The following is a 24,273-nucleotide window of genomic DNA, read 5'->3' as shown; positions in this document are numbered from 1 at the left end:
CAGTGTTCAGACTGGACATGACCTGTCCCGTGGACCAGGTTTCTTCCCGCCCGCTGCAGCATCATCCCCACGACATGCCTGAGGCTGGGATGTCTCCTCAACTCCCGACCTGGACCCGTGGCTGGGGCGAGAGCCTGTCGTGGTTTGAACCCAGGACAGAGCCTCACCGAGGTCGGGCTGAAATACCCAACCAGCGGCAGCTGCGGTGGCCTGGGGTGCTGGGAGTGGGAAGAGCCGACCGACGGCTCCCCCGGCTCCCCCAGCCCGTGCTGTGTCCGCAGGGACGGGCTGGCCGGTGGCTTCCCCGCGGGGCAGGAGCGGGGCGGGGACCCCGCCGAGCCGCAGCGGGACGCTGACACCTTCACCGCGCGGGGGCTGGGGGGGGGTTGCGGTGGCCGTTTCCCACACCCCCCCCCCCTCCACCGCCGGGAGGCTGCGGCGGGGGCCTCTTTCCAGAGAATACGGTAAACATGTCCGCATCACGTGTGGCCGCCTCCCGCCGGCCGCGGCGCGGGGACCGGCCGAGGGGAGGGGCGGGACGGGACACCGCGCTCCGCAGCCCCGCCGGAGCGGGGACACTTTAAGAAGCCGCCGGGCGCCGCCGCCTCGCCCTGCCCGGCCCGGCGGAGAGCATGTCTGCGGCGCGGTAGAGCGGGCGGCTCCGGCACCATGGGGCTGTGCTACAGCCTGCGCTCCCGCCTGGCCGCCGCGCACCCCTCCGCGCCCTACGGCGGCCGCGGCGGCGAGGCGGACATCCCCCCCCACCCCTCCTCCGCGGCGGCGGCGGCGGGGGGAGAGCACGGAGACCCGCAGGTGCGGCACCGGCTGCGGCAGGACCTGGTGGCCAAGGAGCGGGCGGACAAAAAGCGGAGCAAGAGCATCGACAAGACGCTGAAGGCGGAGAAGCGGGAGTACAAGCAGACGCACCGGCTGCTGCTGCTGGGTGAGCGCGGGCGGGAGCGGCGCGGCGCGGCCCGGCAGGTGCGGGGCGGCCCGAGGCCGGTGCCCGGCGGCCCCGCGCTCGCGGAGTGGGCGGCGGTCGCGGGTGGGCCGGGGCGGGGCGCCGCGCTCACGTGGGCGGCCGCGCCTCGGCGCGTCCCGGCGCTGCCGGGGGTGGGGGGGTGGTCGCCGCCCCCGGGGGGCTCTTGGCGGGGCACCCCACGTCCCCGTCCCCCCCCTCCCCCCGCCCTGCGCCGCGCTCCGGTCCCGCTGCGGCGGGGGCTCGGGGCAGGGCTGGGCGGTCGTGAGGGCTGTGAATGCGGAGGTGGCGGTGGTGGGAGCGGGTGGCCAGCCCGAGGGAGGGGGCGACCCTCCGCACCCCTAAAGGTACTGGCTTGGTCCCTCCAAAGGGGCTGTGTCCGCTTTCCCCCAGCTAGTTGTTGACATAAAGCCCCTCACTGGGACCACGGGAGAAGTTCATAGAGCTGGTGCAATCCTTCTGTAAGGAGCAAGCCTAAGTTTTTTCTACGTGTGTTAATTTTTCGCTGTTGCCTTCTCCACCTCTCAGAATCACAGAATGGTTTGGGTTGGAAGGGACCTTAAAGATCACCCAGTTCCAACCCCCCTGCCCTGGGCAGGGACACCTTCCACTAGCCCAGGTTGCTCAAAGCCCCGTCCAGCCTGGCCTTGAACACTGCCAGGGGGCAGCCGCAGCTTCTCTGGGCAAAACACACACTGGGGAAGTTTCAGCTTCTAAGGCTGAGGCTGGTTTAATTCATCGCTGCCTTGCACTCCCATGCTAGCACCTGCTCACTGCATGGCAGCTTCTCTCTGCCCCTGGGCCGGGCAGGGCTGCCGGGCAGGAGATGCTCCTGCACGGTGACAGCTGCGGTGCTGGGCTCCCTTCCTGAGGGAAGCCCTGTGGAGAGGCACCTTCTCTTTATCGACTTGTGTTGTGTGATGTCTGAGCTTGTACGTTATGTGACCCCCATGCAAATGCTCATAGAAAGTCATGTGTTGGCCTTAAAGGAAGGCAAAGGGGTTTGGAAATGTTTCTACTCCCCCTTCCCCCAGCACACTGCAGGTGGAGCACAGATTATCCTGCACAAATGGATTGCTAAACTCTAAGCGCCTTGGAATAATAGAGAATATTTTCAAATATCTGCAAATAACTTAAGAGCCTCCTATCCCCTGAGGCGTGCATGGTACCACATGTGATAAATCGCAAGGTTTGGCCCTGATCTTTTCAGTATGTTTGTAGCTGTAATACAGGAGCTGAACTTTAAGGAGCTTTAGAAGAGAATATTGGACGTAGTTTTCTGAGTCTTGGTGCTAAAAGTTTTTATTCTGGAAGTACAGCTTCTTTTGATGTGGTTGTAGCTATACTGATGTAAGTCTGTTCATAAAGGTGTGCTTTCTTATGAGAAGGGGGTTGAGCAACACTTGTGTAAAGACTAAAGCTTGTATGCTGTGACTGTATTGGGAAGAAATCACACCTCTAACCAACGTGGCTTTCCTTTCAAGCACAGGCTATGCTGTAGGTATTTTATGGTTTGGGGTTTTTTTAAAACTTATTTCAAGTTTGTTCTGTAGTGAACAAGTACTTGAAGAAGGAGCTGTGAGAATTGGTTTTTCTTTGTAGATTAAATAATTAGGAAGAAAACCTGGCAGGGCTAATTTTGATGTTAATATGCAAGCCTTTAAGTCATAAAGGCTATCTGATAGGTTTCTGTATTTGCAGTAGGCAATACTTCACTTGCTTGTTTTTTAATATTGCTTCTAACATGTTGTGCCACAGAACTGGTTTCTGCAGAAATGACATTAAACATTGAGTGGGTTAAACAACATATCTTAGCAGTTTAAAATTATCTATGGTGAAGCCAACAGAGAGAGCATTCTTCGTCGAAGTACTGATTTATAAATCTGATGGATATGAGTCAGTGTTATGTTGGCAGTGGTTTATTATATTTCAGCCTGGACTTGAATAGCAGGAAGTCACTTTTTGGCCCTCTTGTAAATCTTGGGATGCCTAAGAGACCCATTTCCCTGCTTCTTGCACAGGGACTGTCAGTTTTCCAGTTAGCTTCCTTCCCTTGCTGCTTCTCCCCTGCATCCCGCTGTCACTGTTACTTTGTGAAATTTCTAATTCTAAACTGGAATAAGAAGTTTGGGGTATATTTGGTTACACTTTACGTACATCTGCAGGTATTGCTGCCACAGTTGAGTGTCTCTGTGCTCTGAGACTTCACCTAGATGCTTATGGATTGCACATGCAAATAGCACAGGACAGTGATGCTGAATGAGGGGGGCAAGAGCATCTAGCTGGGATTTAAAGCTGCAACTGAGTCTTTCAAGGAATCAGGGTGCGGGGAAAAAAAGACTGAAGAAGTGCAGAGCCAGGGATGTCTCCTTGCTTGGGGTTGAAAGCTCAGTGGCAAAAGCTGCAATAGGTACTCACGGTTTCTTGTGCTCCCAACTTTTTTGGCTGATGTGCTCCTGCAGGAGCATGTCGCTGACCGTGGACACCCACGGGTCGCTGCTCTTTCTTTGCGAGTAACAGAATTTAAACGGCACTGATGCTTCAGGTCTGGTCTGTCCCCAGGACAAAAGTATTTTTAACGTATGGCTGCATTAGTTCATATACTTTCAAGGGCTGCAAAGTTGCGCTGCAAGTCTGGAGTGTTTCCTCCTATCGTGTGCTCGGCTGTACGGAATACAGGGAGTGCACAAAGTCACAGGTGTCTGTGCCTGCGTGTGTTTTGACACTGTAGTGTGTATATAACGTGCCTTACAGCTGTAGTCTGTTACTCAGAGTATTACTCAGATGAATACTCTTTAGCACAACTGATACTTATGTTCCCATGTTGCAGTTCCTTTTTTGAAAGGAGAAGTTCCTCACTTTATCAGAGTGCTCAGGGTGTGCAGTGCACGGGTGTAGTTACTCAGTAGATATCTGTATGTCCTCTTACTTGATTTTAGGTCTTTTTCATCATTTTTTCAGTCTTTTTTCATCACCACAGATGTGTAAGGTAAATTCCCGATTCCTGAAACTTCTCTTAATTTCAGTGGAGCAAAGATCTTACATCTGCTCTATTTTTGAAGCAATAATCTCACTTTGTACTTGCAGTAGACTAGTTTTTTGCTTTGTTTTTGTGAAAGGAAAATGCACAATCAGGTGTAATCTCATTGGATTTTGTTTAGTGTACTGCACAAGTCACAACTTCAAGATTACAATAATTATGTTGGCAACGTAGTGTGAGTTCAGGGTTACTACTGGGTATTGGAGGGTGATTTTTTCAGTGCATGGGGGTTGTTTTTTGTTTGAGAAACAATCCTGACTCTAAAATTGGAAGTGTGTGCTTATGGGGGAAGGGATTTTAAACTTTGCCGTAAAACAATTCCATTCTGCGTGTGCTTTTTCAGTGGTGACAGTAATGTGAGTCTTCCTCTATATTTTTTTTTAGACTTTACAATTCAGTTTAAATTGTGTTTTTATCTTACAACAAATACATGAAAACAGGAATTTTAGCCTTGTCTGAGGGGTTTTGATGCTTTTGATAAGTTAGTATTTTCCAACAAAAACCCACTCTGTCTGAAACTGTTGCTCAGCTCTCCTGGTGTATGTGTTGCTTTACCATGACCTTCCTCCTCTTCTGTGATCTGGTTTGCTATAGGAGAGTGAACTTGGGCTGGTCTCTCGGTGCTTTGCCAAGCTTTGTGTACTTAGTTTTTTCACTCTCTCGGGCTGAACTCTTACCCATGTAAGAAGTACTTGCAGCTTATTCCCATATTGAAAAGGAAATGTGGATATCAGTATACTGATACAGATATATGCACTTGTCATCTTAGGTATTTATATTAAACTACAATATATTATATAATGGCCATTCTGAATCTTACCTACATCAGTGCTTAAGTAAAAATGTTTCTAACAGAACTATTTATATTGGTACAAATATGAATATAGGGCATGCAAATTTGAAGTTTTTATGGGGGGAATATATTATACAGGAAGAAAAACATACTTTAAAAAGCTAGGAAATATCAGCGTGAAGACTAACCACAGTCACCCTCTCTGTGTGTATGCTGCATGGTAAGCCCCTCCATACCATATAATTAAAGACTGTCTTGTATGGTTTACATTGTATTTTTTTTCCACAGGGCTGGTACTTCATTCAGGGCACAAGATGGATGTTGTGCAGTGAATGAGCAGCTATTCAATATTCTTATCCTCCTCATACAATGTGTCACCCTGTGCCCTATTTACGACACACCATCCATACCCTGTACTGAATAAAGAACTGTTGAACTCCTTATGGGCTTTTCTGTAGTACTGATCACTGCAGGAACTGAATGCTTCATAAATGTCAGTGCACAGCGCTGCTGTTAAATGAGGTGGTATCGTTCTCCTTCTTTCATGGATGCTGGAGAGAGAAATGCCACCAAAGACTAAAGCTAAAATTGTCTGAAGCTACCACTGATTTTAAATGCTTGGTCTTCGCCTAATACTAATTTTTCTCTGTAGTACTCCACTTTCCTTTAGTAATGCTTCATGTGTTTAGAGCATGGACCTCATGGTTGTGAACACCCTGCACTTTTGCAAGGTGAGCTTTAGATGCTCTGAAGTGCATCCCAGGGAGCGAGAAGCACAGATGAGCGCCCACCATGGAGCTGGGTGCTGCTTGGTCAGCCGTGGCAGCTCTGGAGCAAGGAAGCTGGTCTGGTTCTCCAGGGCAGCGTTTAATGGCAAATCCCACAAGACATTCTTTTTCTTGCTGTGATTCCCTATCTTGCTTGCTTACAGTGAGGTGGTTATCCTGACACTGCTTCTCTCAGGGATCAGGCGGGTGGGGAGGGGAAGACACCCAGTCATAAGGAGATTCCATCTCACAGGAGCTTGTCTCTGCTGACAATGGTTTCATTCACTTACAACCGATCTGTTTTTTGTGCCCCATGTATCGTGAGCTAGAAGAGGGGGCATACACCCTGCAAAAAAGCATATGATACAGGACAGAATAGACTAAAAATGTAGAGGGAACCTTTATCCTGGCACTTCCTAATTCTTGAGAACAAGATCTTTGACAGTAAACAACTTATACCAAGTTGGTATTTAATTTCCCCTTTAAGAAAAGCAGGAATAGGAAAACAACAAATCCTGGGTTCAATCCTAGGGGACACTTATGATGCGAGTATTTTGTAATGGGCCGCTCTGCTGAACAGCCTGCCCCCCCTCACACTGCGACACCAGCTCACAGGGCAGCAGTACATGGTTGTTCTCCAAATGGGCTGTCATTAGTGGTGAAGGAATTATAATATTCTCCAATAGGGTTCCCAGTAATTACCAGATACTACAAGAACACTGGGACATGGGAATCTCTGTGGTTTCCATCTGCCCAGTACTTTCCAGTGCAGACATGACGATCCTGCTGTGGACGGGAGGTGGTACGCTAATTATGGGTCTTCCTTTATGATGAAGAGCCTCTGCAAGGCGAGTCCTACTCAGTTCTCACTGCTGTATACAAAATGTGCTCTATGGCATAGACTGCTGCCTGTTCAGTTGGTAAACAGAGATCTTCTGGGGCTGGAGCATGTTCACTCTGAAGAAAAATACCTGGAAAGCTTTGCAACCTTTTACAAGGCTTTACCCAGTATGCAAGCTCCAGGACCTGTGACGTGTTTTGGTGAACATTCACTGAACCTCAGAGCAATGTAGTGTCTTCAGCACTGGCACTTCTATGCTTTAGATCAATTAGTAGTTTCTTTCCTGCTCCCATTTTAAAATTTCATAGCAAGAAGACAGGCAAACTATTCATCATTCCCTGCTTTTTTCCTTGGGTTTTTTTTTTTTTTGGGGGGGGGAGTTGGTTGGGTTTTGGGTTTTGTTTTGTTTTTTTCCTTGAGAAGTCCTGACCTTGACTTTTTCCTTGTACCACCTCCACATAAACAAAAAAATCAGTAGCCTCAGGCAGACACATGGCATGGAGAGCTTCAGCCAGCATATTTGAAGTTTGGCAAAGTTTGAGCTGCTTCAAACGGTCTGGCAATGAAAGGTGTCAGGAAACCTACAGCAGCACTGCTATAAAAGTGTTATGATGAAGGGCTGCTAATGGATGACATACTGTATTGATGCTAGGATGATGTTCTCTGTATAGAGATCCAAACTGCAAAATAATTACTTTCACAGTTACAGCTAATGCTGAAGGGATGCTCTGTGCATGTGTAAGCCTGGATTTCTGTGGGAGGGGGGTGAGGACTCTCGGGGATCCCCTGATCCCTAGGACCAACAACAGCGGTGCAGTCACACAGCAGCATAAATGTACATCATCTCTCCCCTTCCCCAGCATATATGCAATCTCTGCATTAGTGGTAATCTGTATTTTCTCTCATTAAATGCCTGGTGGGATAAAGGTCATCATCCTTTGCTCTAGAGAGGCCACAGTGATGTGTAGCTATGGGCCTAATTTCAGAGTTATCACGGACTTTTTTTTAAAGCTAAAACTCCACCTCAACAGTGCTTTCTTTTTGACTATTGCTTTGTAGCTGCTTGTTACATCTCTGTTATTCTGAAGGAAGGTAGCAGCTTTTCCTTTCCACCTGCAGAAAGGATGGCTGTGGCACCTACTGGCATCTCAAGTGAAGCCACCACATTTCTTGCCTGAAAGAAGACTCATCTACCACACAAGTTGACTGGAGTCAGAAGTTTGTTATTAGGGCAGCTGAGTCCTTCTTCTTTGGGAAGGAGAAGAGGTTGGGGAGTGGGTTTTTGGGTGTGAATGGGTGGCCTGACTTTAAAGGGAAATGAAAACTTGTGAAAATCTCTATTTATAGCTACAAAGAGGTTACCTGCTGAGCACAGTATCAATTTAATGGTGGTGCTTAGGTCTCACCTGTGCTATTATATTTTTAACTAGTGGCTGGCATGGTAGGCTCAAACTGCTGCTGGTTTAGGTGTAACAGGGCTGGCAGAAGCTTGTCATCCTGTTGCTCTGTCAGCACCATCTGTTTCCAGAGCAGACAAAATGTCTTGATTGCTTCTGTGCAACTGTTGGCTCCTTTCTGCACTGTGAGATCTTAAATTGAACTGTCTCCCGTGCAAGGGTTTCTCTAGACCTGGCAGTGTCGTGGTTGGGAATAGCTGATGGAAAGGATCAGCACTGAAGAAATGAGAGAGAGGAGGACTGAACCTGATCTAGTGCTTCTTAAAAGAAAAAATACTTTGGAGATAAATAAAGAAAATAAAGGAACAGGAAAATAAGAGAGAGGAGACCCAAGTGCCTTAATGTTATTTATAGTTCAAACTTTACTGCTGTAATAAAGTACAAGCAAACTCCTTCTGCCTGATTCATGAGGCACTTGTGAAGTTTTGGGAGCTGCCTACAAAAATGTGGTTCAAATTCTCTCTAGCTTCTCAGCGTTTATCTCCAATGTAGGTGTTGGAGCTATGTTTGTGTTATCGTATGCTGCCTTAAAGAGGTGCCTGGGGCAGCTCAGGCAGGACTGTGAGGTGCCTCAAGGTAGAATATCTAGACTAGAGAAATTTTGTTTTCTTCCCTCAGGTTGCATGAGAAGTAGCCTCCAGTTATGACCACTCTGGTTCTCATACCTGCTGCCTACCCATTTTTTTTTTTTTTTCTGTTAAAAGAATCTAATAATTCCCTATTAAACCCTGTTCTTTATATGGCTTCCTTGGGAAGGAGGGATGAGAAATTTCTCTTTTGAGTATGTAGAATGCCATCCCACCTTGACTCTGAATATACACTACACTGTCATGGTCAGGCCTGTCATTATTCCTGCAAAAATTTCCAGGCAAAACTAGAAGGGCTTGTGTGTGCCTTAGCCTGTTAGTCTGCCAGTAACACTGCTGAAACTATGTGACTGACGTTTTAATTTTTAAGACTTACAAGTGTTATTGCTGAAAGCATTTGTACTAGCTGGTGGTTTGTTCTTCTTTGGCACCTCCTGTAACCTCAGGACAGTTTTCCAGAAATCACTGACTTATTTTTGCCCTGTGCAGGGGAAGGGCTTAGCCCCCTTGAGTGTTCATCATAAATAACTAATCACTTCTTCAACATATTGTTCAGCAGGGTTGGACCTTATACTAGGAGAGAGAGAAATACTGGCACATCCATCCTTGCTACAGGATTTCAATCTAAAGGGTGGGCTTCATGGTATTTGCATGAGCTAATCCCCATTGCTCTATGCCTGAGTGAACTTCTTACATGGAAGTGTGGGCCACCTTTGCACAAAATTTTGATGCCTTTCCAGTATTGTCTGTCCTTGATCAGCCTGCCCTTGAACAGCCTCGTGCAGACAATACCTTGGCTTCTAGAGCTCCACTTATGCACAGGTATCTAGCAAGATGCTGAAAAGTGTGTTAGCCAGCAATCCTAGCTTGATCAAAACCTGTAGTGTCAGAAAAAAGTGATTAATAGTCATCCCAACAGAAATGTGGGTAGTTTCTTTATGACCCTTTTGTGTGCTATGGATACCCACGCATCTCCATAAGATGTGCTCACATTCATTGAGGAAAAATGTTGAAGAGTGCAGTTCTTTTATAATTACATGCAGTTCTTCGCTGGCTCCCTTAAATTTGGGAGTGTACTTATTCACAAATATGCATGATTTCATTGAATTTCCTTCTAATTGCTGTAATTTAAAAATAGCAAGAAAAAAGCTCGGCAATTCCCTGAAATGAGGACAACTCAGATGCTTGTCATAAGAAAGCCCGGTTACTAGGCATATAAATCCATGATGTTTTAGATATTTGAACCTGAAGCATGTGTCTCAAGAAGGGAATTTGAACTCCATGACTTATTCTCATTGTTCCCCTGGTCAATGAAGCATTTGAGGAACAAGCCACTGTATGCTTTATAAATAGCTCGCTGAAGTTTTCTTTACTTCCTCTAACGTGTTCCCTCTGCAAAGAAAATCCACAGTATCTGTGTCTGAGCAGCATTTTATAAGATTTGCATGTCACTAAAAGGAAAAAAAATATTCTCTGCATTAAGGAATGTGGTGCGGTGTCAGAAAGTTGCTACTATTTATTTTTCCCGGTGAAGGAACTGGATGCTGAGGAGGATGCGTCAGTTCCTAACGAGGAATAAGATGCAGTTTTACAATCTACAGTCTTGCTCTGTTTAGCCACTTCTCCTGTCTCTGCTGCAGTGTGTTGGAAGAGGGGGGAGTGCTGAAATTCCTGGGAAAACCCAGTTAAATTCTGATTCCAAACTGGAGGAAGACTTGGGGGGGGGGGGGAGGTTCCTCCAACTGAAAGACTATTCCTATGCCTTTTTCCCATCCTAAGCACAATTAAATCTTCTTGCAAGGAGGGATTTGCGAATAGAAATCACAGACAACAAACCAACCTGGTGCCTCCAATTCCCTGGTATGTGTCCATCCCACAAGGCTGAGCTTGGCACTAGGCTATTAATGTATTCAGAACTATTTTCAGAAACCAAATTCACACGCTTCTACCCCAGCGCAGCTTCACACAGGTTGGTTTGTGCATATCAATGCTGCCGCAACTCATGACTTTGACCTCAAGGAAGTATATCAGGTTCAGTGGAAAAACAAATGAACAGAGGGCCCAACCCCTCACCCATGCCATGTGCGTGCCCTGCAGGGGGATGGCATTTATCACAGCACCAGTGGGAAAGAGCTGTGGGAGCTGCTCCTGAAAATGTCCCCTGCAGCTTCCCCCATGAACTGAAGGTGATTTATGTGTAAGGTGGAATTCTGCCAGTGTGACTGGAAAAGTGTGTTTGTGTGGATTTTCATGGAAGAGGCTTTCATTTTAAAGCACAAGTTCAGATGTGATCAGACAGCTTTCTGATCTCTCACTGGACCCTCCTGCCCTGGGCTGTCCTGTGCGGTGCTGTGATCCCACCCCTGCATCCCTAACAGTTCTCACTTCTGTGCCTACCACAGGCCTCCTCTGCATTAAGTTATAGGAGCACTAATGCTAAATAAGTTGCTTTTAAAATCTATTGCTTTCACTTCAGGAACATTAATTTGATTTTGAAATTCTGTGGTATCACGACCAAGTGCTGTTATTGACCACTGAAGAGCAGGTTGCACTGCGGAGGAGCCTGTAAGGCGCAGTGCACATGTGCTGCTCCCTTGGACCATCCAACACTGGCTGTGGGGTAGTCGGGGCAGCCAGGAATGTGAGCCTGAACTATAAATTGTTCCTGTCATGTTGCAGAGATTTTAGATTTCCCTGATATACTGAAACAATTCGAATCATGGTCTTGCTACTGGTGAATGTGTGTTGTGTGCCAGCACATGCAGGAGCCAAAGGGTGGTGGAAGGGATTCTCTAGGCTCCAGCTCTATGGTTTGTAAGAAAGTGGTGAAGCTTTTCATCACGGACTAAGTTGACACATGTTTGTGGAGAGCCCAGCTCTGTTTTCTCATGATTGCAAATCACAATAACCCCAGAACTACATTTTTACTGTTATTCTAAGTGTTCTCTCTCTTTTTGTCAATGCAAAAATAGCAGAGTACTCCAGGGATTAGGCTGTCATCTTCATCTCTGTTGAGACTGAAGATGCCCCATCTTCACCTCCGTCCTCCTCTACATGATGAAAGGAGTTGAGGCAGTGCAACAACTAGGCTCATACCTGTTGGTTGACTAAGTGAGGAGTAGCTACAGATTTAATTTCAGTGTATGGGTGAGTGCACTAACTGATGCCTGTGCTACATCTACTCGCTTGGGTGCTACGCAGAAAGCGTATTTGCCAAGGAAGACACGCTTAGTGTTACTCTAAGCTTCTCATATTGCCTTGCGCTGTAGGAGAGAAGTTTCAGGCATCAAAGCAAGGCGACTGCTTTAGTCCCTTCTGACTCTAATTTTGCTTACGGCAGTTTGGCTGGGACACCAACAAATGTGCAGTCCTGTTGCTTACTTTCTCAGAGTTCATGAGCTCTGCTGGCTTCTTGGTGGAGATGGCAAACAGGTCTGAGTCTACGTAGCCTGGAGCACAGAGAGCCTGTAGTGGAAACCAGCAGCTGTGTTGCTTGTCTGTCCCCGAGCTATTACAGAGTGTGACTGCCCAGTGGTGGTGCCCCAAGAGCACAGGGAAGAGGCTGCTGCGGAAATGAGAAGAAAAAAGAAAAAGGCACTTTACAGGGTTTGTCCTTCTCTTTCTCAGTGACACCCTCATCACGCGTTACACCACAACCTCTTCCTCTTCCCTTCCCCACCCCCTACTGAATAAAATTTTTAGTTTGTGGGCTGTATTTGTTTGGGTTTGCATTTTTTCTGGTTGTTTTTTATTCTGAAATCTCAAGATTGCTGGTTAGCCGGGAGGTTTTCTGGCGCGCTGGAGGGTTTGTAGGACTGGGACTTCACAAGGAGAGAAAACAGATACACTGAGGAGAAGGGCATGCTATTGTGAGCTGAAAATCTGCATTCAGATTTTGTTTTTTTATAAATACCAGTGAAAACTGTCTGCTTAAAAAAACCATACCGCCTAAAACACTCCCTTGATGCTTTTCTTGCCTTATCTCCACATAGGAAATTCACAATTTGATAGACCTGATTTTTCTCTGTTGATGAAAAACATATAACAAATACGTTTTAGACTGTAAAAGCTGAAAGATATTTTCTTCTCTAAGCCTGATTCCTTAACACTGCTTGTGCTCTCGTGTCTCTCAGCTTTTGTGAAGTTTAATCTCTTGTCTGGACCATTTTGTGGTTTTGGGTGGTGAGTGATGCAGGACTTGATTTGCAGATATTTCAGAAGAATATGTATTCGTTTTTAAAAGCACTTCAAATATTCACAAGAAAAATACGCCTTATCTCTTGCTCCCCGGCACAAAAATTGAGGTAGAATTTGAGTGGATAGTCCCTAAACATGCATATCCAAAAGTGCCATGCCCACTGCTATTGGAAAGCCGGAAGCAATTTGCAAAGGCCTGCTTGATTAGCAAACAGATGAAATGGGTGAAATTTCATACTTGGCCTTTGGATCAAACCAGGAGTTTCAGTCTTGCAAACTCCACAGCAGTCCTGGTGATTTCAATGGGATTATTCACAGAAGCGAGGGCAGTGTCAACCGTCCTCTCGGAGCCAGCAGGAACAGTGAGTCACCTGTGTGCTGCCATCCCGTTGGCAAGGGGACAGCACTCCACTCCCTGGACAAAGTAACGGTGACACACCGTGGAATCCTCTGTAATCCACTTCAGTACGGAAGCAGCCAATTTAGCCTAAGTATCACTATCAGGACCAAATTGGAGTTTTTACTGTATAAAGGAGTTTAAGAAAATGTTATTAGAAACTTTTTCTGCCATCAAATAATTCTGTGTTACGTTTGAGAATCTGTTGCTCCTAGTAGAAGTCTAAGCAAAAACTAAATACTGCAAAGATATTTACTGTTCAGGCTTATTTTGGGAGGGGGATGAGGAAAGGCCTGATAAGTTATGTACTTGACCACATGTAGTTAAAAATATTATTTGGAATATAAACTTCCTTGTCTGAAGACCAGCTTTATGCACTAAGTCAAAATGCACAAAAAGCAGTTCTCCTCCTGGCCTCCATAAGTATACCTTAATGCTGCTGAATCCTGGAAATTATGCAGGGCATGCTTTTTAAATGTTGATTTTGACTTCTTGCCTGGGACCAAGTGTAAAGTCTTTCCAAGGAAATACTTAGAAGACTTGCAATGAAACCCAAAAGCTGCTGCCAAACCTTAGTTTTTAGAAAGGGGGTAGGGGGCAATCCAGACTGTTAAAAACTTCCAGTTGTTTGTAATTAAATCCACTTCTTCTGTGCACAATAAACATACACTTAGAAAAAGATCATTTTACATAATACTTACGCGGTTTACTGCTGCTCTTCAGCTGCTAAAAATCAAGCAGTAGGTCTGCTATTTTAGTCTGGAAAGGTTACTGGAAGCTGGGAAGCCAGGACTTATGCAGCTGTGCCACCGCAGTGGCACATATCCACGTATCCAGTGGTGACACGCAAATCAAGCCAGGGAATCCTTTTCTCATTGTGAACCATCTTTCCCACCTCTAACTAGCTAAAGTTTGTTTTGGATTGACAGGGATGGGAATGAAGGGAAAATAAAAATATCTTGTCCGCATGTCCCTCCTTGCCAGCAGCGGCACCACTCACGGCTTCGGTGGAAGCTATGGGATTGCAAGAACTTCTCATCACGCTGCCTGTTTCTTTGAGGGCTGGCAGGAGACGGGACCACCAAATCCTCACAGCTCTCCCCACCCTGAGGTTGGTCTACCACTGTTCATTCAAGATTGTTTCAAGTCCACTGCTGTCATTCATCTGGAGGATGGGATGTGTGGGGTGGAAACACCAACATCTCTTGCTGACAGCTACTCATCTCCCCAGCCAGCATTCAGGAGATGCCCCTGGGGCTGAAGCAACCGGTAGGTCTGTCAGAAAGCCCAGCACAGATAACACTGTGATAGGGAACAAAGAGGCCAAAGCTTGAGTGAGATTTTTGTACCCCCTTGTGCAGAGAAGCGATGCCACCAGGTTGGGGAATGTGACAGATTCATGATGCCTCCCTCTGCTTAGGTCCTGGAGAAGGGAGTCAGTTCAGGCTCCAGAGCAGTCCGTCTCTTGTCTTTTGTTGGTACTGCAGTCACCTCCAGTTTTGTTGTTATTGGTGCTTAATGCCAAAGATCAAATTCTGTTTGTGTATATACACATTTGTTAGGGCCACAAAAGTGTCATCACAGCTTTCAGTGCAGGCACCTTGATTTTGCCAAGCAAAGTGCCAGAAAGATCTCTGATGTTCAGTTAATGAAGTTGCTTATAAACCCAGATGTTCTCCCTTTGTTCTTTATATGCTGTTTGCTACATGCACAGACACGTAGCCCTAACCAGGAACCTGAATGAGAGCAGAAGGCTCTTCCCACTGATGATGGAAAACTTTCAGAGCCCTGCCCAGTGTGTGTGACTGTGGCAGTGCCAGCTGGGGAGGGGACACCCTAAGTGAATTTATTCAGGAGGTAAATTTTGCATTCACCGTTGGCAAGGGAAGGAATTTTTTTCTAGGATGGCATGAAGAAATTGTCAGTTGTTACTAGGCAGGTTGTGGGAACCTTTGGGTGCTGTGAAAGAATAGATGCAAGGCATGGAGAGAGCAGAGAGGTGCAGCTGAGAGGTATTATCTAGTAATGGACATAAGAAAAACCATGAAGCCTTGCAGAGCAGATTTGTTAGGATTTGAGATGAAAATCCCTGTTGCTTGCTGAGATTATCCCCCAGCATATGGCAGGGAATGTAACAGAGATGTAGAATTAGCTGCTAATGATCTGGACACCTCTTGAAAACAGATGTTTGTAGTCCTGTATAACTGCACGCCATTTAATTTGGCTGAAATCTGGATTACTCAACAACAGGCTTGGCGTGGTATTTGAATGCTTAGTATCTTTATTTCCCATTGATCTCGCTCAGTATGGATCACCTCTTTCTTAGGAATACTGCTGGAGTAATTTTATGTGAAATTGGAATTGAGAACTCAGGAAATCACAATCAACACAGTGATGGCAGACAGCATCAGCCAAGAGCCGGAGGGGTGGTGTGGGGAGCTGTGGTCATCTCTGTGGGCAACCCAGTACGTCTCTGTTGCACCATGGTGTTACCCTGCTACTATTGCATGAGGATGGGCAGTATTCGTTTGTAGTTTCTTTAGAGGATGACTTATTGATAGATTTCTATGGCTAATGATGCTGCAGTTGAGGAGAAATCTGATTGTGGGTTTAGGTGTGGTGGCCTGGCTTTTGGAGGCAGAGGTGTATCATTAGTGATGCATGGTGTTTGTTTTTTGGGGTTTTTTTTAGCTGATGCCTGGCTGATCCACATGCATACGTGACAGCATATTGTCACAGATTGTTTTGGCTGTGGAGGAATGCAGGAGATATGCACAAGCCATATATAAATGGAGGACTTTAACACCAAAATATAATTCAGATTTTCACATGTGCAACATGAGACAATTCAACGTCTTTCCAGCAGAAACAGTTTCTTGTCAGTTTTTACCTTGCTAAAGGCTATTTAGTTGGTCCTTACTAAAACCTTTAAGCATCATCAGCTCGAGCATGCACCCATAAGCCATGATGCTGAACTCCATGTCCCTGTTCACAGGTCTCAGGCTGGATGAATGAAATGAGCAGAGTATTGTACTGGAGAGAAGAGAGGAGGGAAGCTGTCTCTGCTCTCGCCACCCCTGAAAACTCCTGCTTCCCCCTGGTTCTCCTCCCCAGGGCTGTCAGCTGGAATGGTCACCAGCTTGCTCCTCCGCATGTGCTCAGCATGCCATTAGAAACACGGGGCTTGAGTTCTATGTAGTTTTACAGCTTGGAGTCCTGCGAGAAGGGTGATATCCCCTGGACTGCTGCTGATCTCAGTGGGTGTTGACCATGACTATTTGGTCTCTGTCTTGTCTGCTCCATCTTGTTGTCCCTGTTGGGTTGCCTGCTGCTCCATTCCCTAGCACACTTTCCACAGCTGCAGTATGTCAGATCTGCTTTCAGAAAAATACGTTAGCATTTCTGAAGCCTTACCACTGACAGGATGCTTTATAAAAACTCATCTCACTTTTATTTAACAAATGACCTATCAGAACCTCTTTTTTTTACAGCTGCTTCTCTCTGGACTCAGTTCATTTTACAGCTGCTTTGTTCAGAGCTTGCTCCCTTCCCTTCCGCTGTCATCAGTACAAAACTAGCACCTAGTGAACTTCTTGTCACTGCTGGGTTTTCTGTTGTCCTTTCTATTGTTGTCTTCTCAGAACTAACTCAGATAAAGGGGATAAGTGCCTAATTTCCTTTCTGATGCCTTAAACTACACTTCAGGTCCTCTGCATCTCACTTAGCTGTTTCCTAATCATGAAGACTGCTGGATTAATTGGTACCTCTCTTGCTGTCATGGAGTTTTTTTGGTAACTGCCTTCTACCACACGTGCCCAGGACTGACCAAGATGACACTGCTGCACAGGCAGATGACTAATGCAAACCCCCCTTTGTTACATGTTTCCCATCAGGTAGTTTTGGTACGCCCTTACTCACCCTTACTTTGAGCTGTTGTTCATAAATACCTGACTCATCCTCTCTGTTGTTTAAGGCATTGAAGTTTCTAACTTAGGGATGTAGTTTCCCCTAGGTTCTCTCTGGGGTCTCCGCGTTTACTTAAGCAATCTGATCTGATAATGCTCTCACTATGCTTACATTTCTCTATGTTCAAAATAATGCTTCCTAAGGTCTCTTAATTTACATACCTCAATTTGCATTACTGGAAGACATCTTCCTGGAGTTGGAAGCCTTTATTGTTCACGGGGGGAAAAAGGTCATTAGGTGTCAGTTCAGTTCATCTTTTTTCCATCCCTTCCTTCATGTTAAACTTCCCTTTTGGACTTAATCTTATACAGTAACAGCAAGACCTTAACCTCAACCTTTCTTTGTAAGTTAGATTCTTTTGACCTGGCGTCATCTTTATTACAAGGCTTCACACACTGCAGTACAATAATATTTTTCTTGTGGTGCAATGAACAGCACTCCAGACGCTGCTCCAGATGGGGTCATTTTTTCTCTAAATTAGCAACTGTCTTAATAGATATGTGGCTTCCAAACTATGTGGTATTGCTTGAATGAAAATGTAATTCCACTGAGAGATTTCAAGTCCAACTTTCATTGGGCTTCCAGAAACAATTTTTTAAAAATGTATTTGCATGGTCAAAACAAGTTTGCTAGCATTTTACGTTTGCATTTTGAAGCTGTGTCTTTAGAATCAGATTGAAATTATGAATATTCTCTGGTATATTTTTCTCACAGGCTTATGTATTAATGTAAGGGTTAAACTATGGCAAATGTGTCTTGAAATAACTGAAATATTTCTTTGCATCAAGAGCAGAAAGCCCAGTTCTCTGCCACCAGAGAAACTACACTCATAAGGCTTCACCTGACTGGTTAATTTTCTGTCATTTTAAAATAATCATTTGAGAATGCAGTTTTAATTTAGACAACTTGCTTCCAAGTTCAACAAAGTAGTTTATTCACTTGAAACTTCCTTGGAGGGGTGAAGAGGACTGTTTTATACAAGCCAGCCACACTGTGGACTAGCAAGCAAACTCTTTTGTGGCGGTTGCTTTAGCGAGACACGAGTGGACTCTTGGGAGCATTTGCTGGAGTTCTCCTTCGTCACAGACAAACATGGAAAATGCAGTAAATCATGAAAAATCCACCAGGATATACTACAAACATTAGGATCGCAGGCACCTTCTTACAAATTTAAAGCTCTATGGGCAAAAAAAGAAATCAAGAAGCCTCAAAAACTTGGGGGTTTCTGAGAATCGCTGGGGAAGTGATCAAGGGGCTGGACTTTGACTCCCTGCAATAGTTGGCAGATGAAATATGAGAGAGGGCCAAACAGAAAAGCTGAGAACAAGAAACTCTGAGGGTTGTTTTGTTTAGTTTTAAAAAAACCCACCTAAACACCTTTGACAAAGACAAGTGGTATAGTTCCATATAATCCTAAACCCTGAATTTTTTTAACAGTTGCAACAGATATAACTTGGTAATTGTCCTTCACTGGGGAGTTAGGAGTTCATCCATGAGACACTGGAAAACGTTGGAGGGCGCTCGTCAAGGTTTGTTCAGAATGGAAAGCATTCAGTAGCCTGACAGGCGTATGGCCTGTGGTTTTTTTTGCCATGCTTAACAGCAAGGAAAACTGCCTCTTGAAAAACCTGGAGGGTATGGGAACCCTGCACAGGGTAAGAGTACAGTTCTTGGTACAGATGGTTTTCCCTGAGTGAGTGGCAGGACTAATAATATCAGACTGGCATACTGGAAAACCACAAATGTTGGTGATTACAAGAAAAGTGAGAATTGGTCTTGTGCCACTGGTAGTCAGTACAGTGCCTAGATGTAGCTACTTTGTGGTTTGTTTGGGGGTTTTTTAATCCCCAGGCTTCAAATAATCTTCATTAATAATAACAAATAAGCTTTATTATTTACAACAATTTTATACAAATGAGTTATTTTTTTTTTGTTATAATGATTGCTATTTGGTAATCCATATGATGGTGAAACTTTATTTTGACTGCTTGAAAGCTCTTACTTAGTTTTCAGAATATTGGTTTCTAAATAGTTGAATTTAATTTATTCCAGAGAAATTCTAAGATTTTTGGATGGTTATTCACCTAATATTATTGTCATGGTCCATAGCTAACTATTAAACTTAAACCTGTGCTGTTTCTAAGTCTTTTAAGAGTGTGGGATCTGTCTCCTGCTTTTGAGATGGAGAGTCTGCAGTTCAGTCCCATGTTCTTACAGCTCTGTCCATCCTGGCACGTCTGTCCTGAGCCATCAGCACACTCAGGCACTCCCTCTGCTAGGCAAGATTCTTTTTTTTATGCCAAAAACAGAAGGACTGTTCCAATTTTTTACAATTTCGTCAAGTAAAAGGCCCTGAACCAACTTCAAACCTTGCCCTGCAGCATTGCAACATCTGTGCTTTCGAGGATGGGCAGCTATTGCCCAGTCTGTGATTCACATGCTACGTTCCCGTGAATAGGCTGGTACAGGGTAGTGTGCTCCAGTAAAAAAAGGCACTGGGCAAGACTTGATTCTGAGCAAGAATAGCTCTTTGTGTTTGTGCACTCAGAGTCGAGCACATTTTGTGTGTAGTACAGAAATGGCTCATCCTTTCACGCTGGAGGCCTGTGAGATGCAGTTGGAGCTATTGTGTTTTGGGAGAGAAAGTGGGATTTTTGTGTAGCTGAAGTGCTAAAGCTGTGCCTGTGGGGTGGGAGGGATCCCTGCCAACTCCCCATGGGAACAGAGCTGGGAGTGCATGAATTTCGTACATCTGTGGGGACCATTTGGTTCAACTGAGTTCTCTTGTGAAGATGTCACAAGAAGAGTGTGTGTCTTGGTCATTAGGATATGTTCATGTTGAATTATTAGATGAGATTTCTATTACTGTTTAGCTTTATCCTCCACCAGCATCCCACTGTCACTTGGAAAGCAGCAGTTTTCTAGTACTTCTCAAAATTCCCTCCAGAAAGAGATTATGTTACATCTGACCCAGATGCTTATGGAAAACAAAGGGTCTCAGCTCGGTGAGTTCTGGGAGAGACCCTCACGTGCAGGAGCCGATCGTGGCGGTGAGGACAGTGTTGGGGGGAAGGGGGATTTTCCTTGCGTTAACTCAAGTAACAGCTAAACACTTAAGTTTTAATTAGTAAGGGAGAGCCAAATGCTGGCTGGCGTTATTTCCAAGCTGGACCTTCCCATTTCTCAAGTGGGAGTGGTGTTCTTGGACCTCTAAAACCTCCAGTATATTTTCTCCTCCTGTCCTTTGATTATGGATTGTGGCTCTCATGACAGCTGCCCTTGTTTCAACCAAAGCAGAGCTTCTTGCTATTGATAGTTGCTGGCTTTGTCTGTGCTTCCTAGATACGGTCTGATAGAGGTTCTAATGATCTAAGTTATAAGTAGGAATAAGTCTCAGTACAAAAGATAATTAAGTGGACTTTTGTATTTTCCCAACTATCCCCTGTGCAAAAGTGTGGACCAGACAGATAACAACAGTACTATGCAGATCTCTTTGTCAGGTATTACTTTTAATAGCTTGTCTGCAAAAAAGCAGATGCATAGGATGAAACAGAAGGCTCCTACTTGCTCAATAAACTTTTTAAAAGTTAGTTCTGGACATTTTGAAGATAATTTTTCAATGGAAAATAACTGGCTGAACCTACCATGATAGTGTTTCCAGCGAACTAAATGTGGTATAAAGTTCACATTTACATTTCTTTTTATAGCTCAGAGGGTCTCATCTTAAAGGGGGTTTAATGGGTGCCAAATGTTCTCAATATCTGTCAAGGTCAATTACAGATGAGGTCTTGTGGTTTGGGTTTTTTTTTTTTTTTTTTTTTTTTTCATGGAGCAGGAAACATGAAGCATCTTATTGGAATTGTTCCTAGAAGGTTTGAACTTGGCAGATATATGAGGTTTTCGTATGTCTTCGTAAAATGCTAAGTCTGAAGCTCAGCAAATTAGCATGCTGGCTGTTAACAGAAGATTCCAGCTATGCTGGTTCGGCAGGAAAAGATAGGAGATTGAAAGATTTCCAACCCTGCCAAATGGAGATCTCTTGGTAGGTAACTGATCCCAGGGAGCAGCTCGGCTGTCGGTCTGCCTGCCGTCTCAAGTCGCGTTGAGCCTTCTCGAGGGCTTCAGCAAGCCAAAACTCAAGTGTAAAATGTGCTGCTCTGGTTTCCAGTTATAAACACGGAGATCAATATCATGTCACAACTAGAACTGTTAAAATGGGACATGCACTGTTCGTTATTACTTATTTTTAAAGCTTAACTCTTACTCTTAACTAATCACAGAACACTAGAGAAGAAAGGATTCATTCATTTGCATATGAAGTACTGAGTTACTTTGTGATCTATTCTTTGTTTTCTTTTCTTGACAAATGTGGATTTTATGACATCTTCCTTTGCTTTCCCTTTATTAACTTTGTCCTTGCCTTTTTACACTTGCAGATGATTTTTGACATATAAGCAGTAATCCGTACATTAATGTATTCTTACAGGACTGATGCTGTAGTTGTCTCTTATCTTTTGCAAAACAGTCTGTATACTTTAGGATGTGTTGTCAAGCACACCTGCTTTATGATATTTCTGCTTTCTCAAAATTAAGGTCAGGCATTTTCTGAAACACTGACAAGGATATTTTAAAATATTAAATTCTTAACAACACGGAGAACTGTTGAATAAAATGATGTGGAAATACAGTGCTGTAGGAATATTAAAAAAAATGGTGAAAGTTCTTTTCAGTCTTCACTGTTTCCCTTTACTCATTTCTGTTAAGCAGTCAGTATTAATTGAAAGTTGAAATGTAAATTTGTCAGTTTTCTCACCCCCAATATATTTTTTTTGAGACAGCCAGGTAATGAAAAATATTGAGCATACTGCTCAAAATTGAGAAAGAGAACAAAATACGGAAGTTTTGTGATTTAAAAAAGGATGTTATCAAATACAACACTGGATTGGCAGAACTTCTGAACAGAGAGCTTTCTCAGGCTGGCAAGTTGTAACTTCAGTCAAAAGACTGTTTTTCCTCCAGCCTGTTTCACATCGGAGCAGGAAGCAAATGGGAGACTAGTTACATTAATTCAGAAAAAGCTGAAACTTTACCATAACCCATGGAGAATGTAGGTGTCCGTGACCCAACACCGGAGGTAAATGTGCACTTGAGGTAGAATCTGAAGAAAATGATCACTGATATGGGTAGATCTTGGATCTGGCACTAAGCATCCCAAACTGCACATCAGCATCCTGCAGGACCTGGCTTCAGCAAGATGGAAGGTGGGAAGGATGCAGTCGAGGATGTAGCAGGTGGAAGGAGCAGGAGGGATGTGCATTTACTTAAGGGCCAAGAAGCCTTTGCAGGGAGGATGCTATTAAAGGCCAGGGAAAACGGAGCAAAACAGTGTCATCAGTCTGCCCATAAAGGACTACAGCAACTCATGTATCTCCCTTAAGTTTGCATCTTCACCCCCAATTATTATATTTTTTAGTTCCATGAATAGATGTGATTTCTCACAGCTTCTCATTTGACACAGAACAAATAAATTATACTGAAAAAAACCCACTTCTGAATTAAACTGTTTTCTTGTTCTACTTCCACTTTATCACTTTGTGCAAATATTTGAAAGGATAACTAGGTGCTAACCTTGAATGTTAAGTGTTAGTCCTAACTTCTGCTCATTGTTTACCAAAATAGTAGGGCCACTGTGTAACTGCAATAGTGTAAGTAAGTGTCAACACAGGTCACTGATATTTTAACAGAAAAAATTAATTCATAATAAAACGAAGTGATTTTTAGGGTGAGTTAAAATTATTGCAGCAGCGCCCTCAAGTGCTGCGACACTTTAAAAGTCTGATGGTGTCTCCCATATGACACTGGGGGTTTATTTGCTGGGGCTTGGTTCTTCAGCATGTTCAGCCCAGTAAGAGCAGATAAGTTATTTTGGTGTAATTTTGAGTACTTGGACAAATCTGGGAGACTATTAATAATAGCATGAAGGGAAATGTGCTGGTTTGGGAGGGTTTTTTTAGTTGCTCTGTGGTAAGGAAGGTGTTGTCAGGAAGTGATGGTAGAAGGAGTCCTGGGCAGTGGAGCTTTCAAGTCAGTGATGGGCCAGGTCCTGCAGGATGCCAGTTTGTAGTGTGGGATGCTCAGTGCCAGCAGAGCCCAGTGCATAGCTTTATAAACTGTTCCTCAGCTCCCATGGCCCTTTTTTAGTTTAGGCGGTGGAGATAACGGAGCAGAATCTTCTCCAGTATGACTCATTACCTTAACAAAGAATTTATCTGGATTTAGATGTGGTGTTCATTTGGTACTGGGATAACCATGTCTGGGAGGCTGTGGACCAGTACAATATTTGTAATGGTATAAACTGTATGGATATAACTATGGCAGTATAAAGCAACTGTGGTCTGCTAGAGGTGTTACACCATCCTAAACATACCGGCATCATTACAGTTGTGCAAGGAGCCTGTAGCCCCTGGACTCACTGGACTGCAGTTTTGCCAGCAGAATTCCAGCTCTCCTTGAGGCAGCTGCTGGAGGGAACCCAGGTTGCAAGCCCGCTCTTCAACTTCTGAGCAATAAAGCCACAGTTGCTCCCAAAACTGCAGCATCTATTTTAGCTGTCTGACAAAGCTGGCTGTGTGATTTCCTCCATTCTCTAGAATTCCCTTCTGTTAAGCTCTCTACCTCTTGTGTCCCAGCACGTGTGATCAAAGCAGGTTAAGTCATCTTTGTTCAAAAGCAGAATCTCTGAGTGATACCGGTGTGTCTGCAGAAACGAATTTAGCCTGAGAGAATGATTCCACGGGGATAATGCAATCATAGCACTAGTAATTACCTGGATCCACAAAATGAACTTTTGAGACACTGCTGAGAACAGAAGGTATCACTTGCAATGCTCCCCTGGTAAAAATAGTGCCCTTTCTTCCTAATTGTTGAGGATTATTTTTGTAAAGGTACTTCAAAGTCTCTATTTTATATTTTTTGCAAATACTATTCAAATGTCTTTTATAGTGTCCTTTTGTGTAGGTTTCTCCAGATCCAGCAGGAATAGCATTTGCAATAGTGATAGCAATCTGTGGAATGAAGAATTGCAACATTTGGGCCATACCCACTCTTAATTTGAGTCTTGAATGAGTATTTCTAGACTAAAACAGGAAGAAAATAAGAGGTCAGAGGGAAGAGAATTTAGAAATCATTCAATTGTTTGACTTATGAGAAAAATAGTGACACATCTTTAAAATAAATATAAAGGTCAATG

General features: G+C 44.4%; 1 protein-coding gene across 1 annotated transcript in view; it reads left to right on the top strand.

The window, feature by feature from the left end:
* Positions 1-583: 583 nt before the first annotated feature.
* Positions 584-24,273, top strand: part of GNAS (GNAS complex locus) — a 159,309-nt gene continuing 135,619 nt past the window's right edge. The window contains exon 1 of the mRNA XM_074843105.1: positions 584-943. Coding sequence (XP_074699206.1) covers positions 670-943 — 274 coding nt within the window. The 5' untranslated portion in view covers positions 584-669. The remainder of the gene's footprint in view (positions 944-24,273) is intronic.

The sequence above is a fragment of the Strix aluco genome, chromosome 17, assembly GCF_031877795.1.
Source record: "Strix aluco isolate bStrAlu1 chromosome 17, bStrAlu1.hap1, whole genome shotgun sequence".
Taxonomy (NCBI): domain Eukaryota; kingdom Metazoa; phylum Chordata; class Aves; order Strigiformes; family Strigidae; genus Strix; species Strix aluco.
The sequence above is the reverse complement of the archived record's forward strand: the minus strand, read 5'-3'. Positions and strand labels throughout refer to the sequence as shown.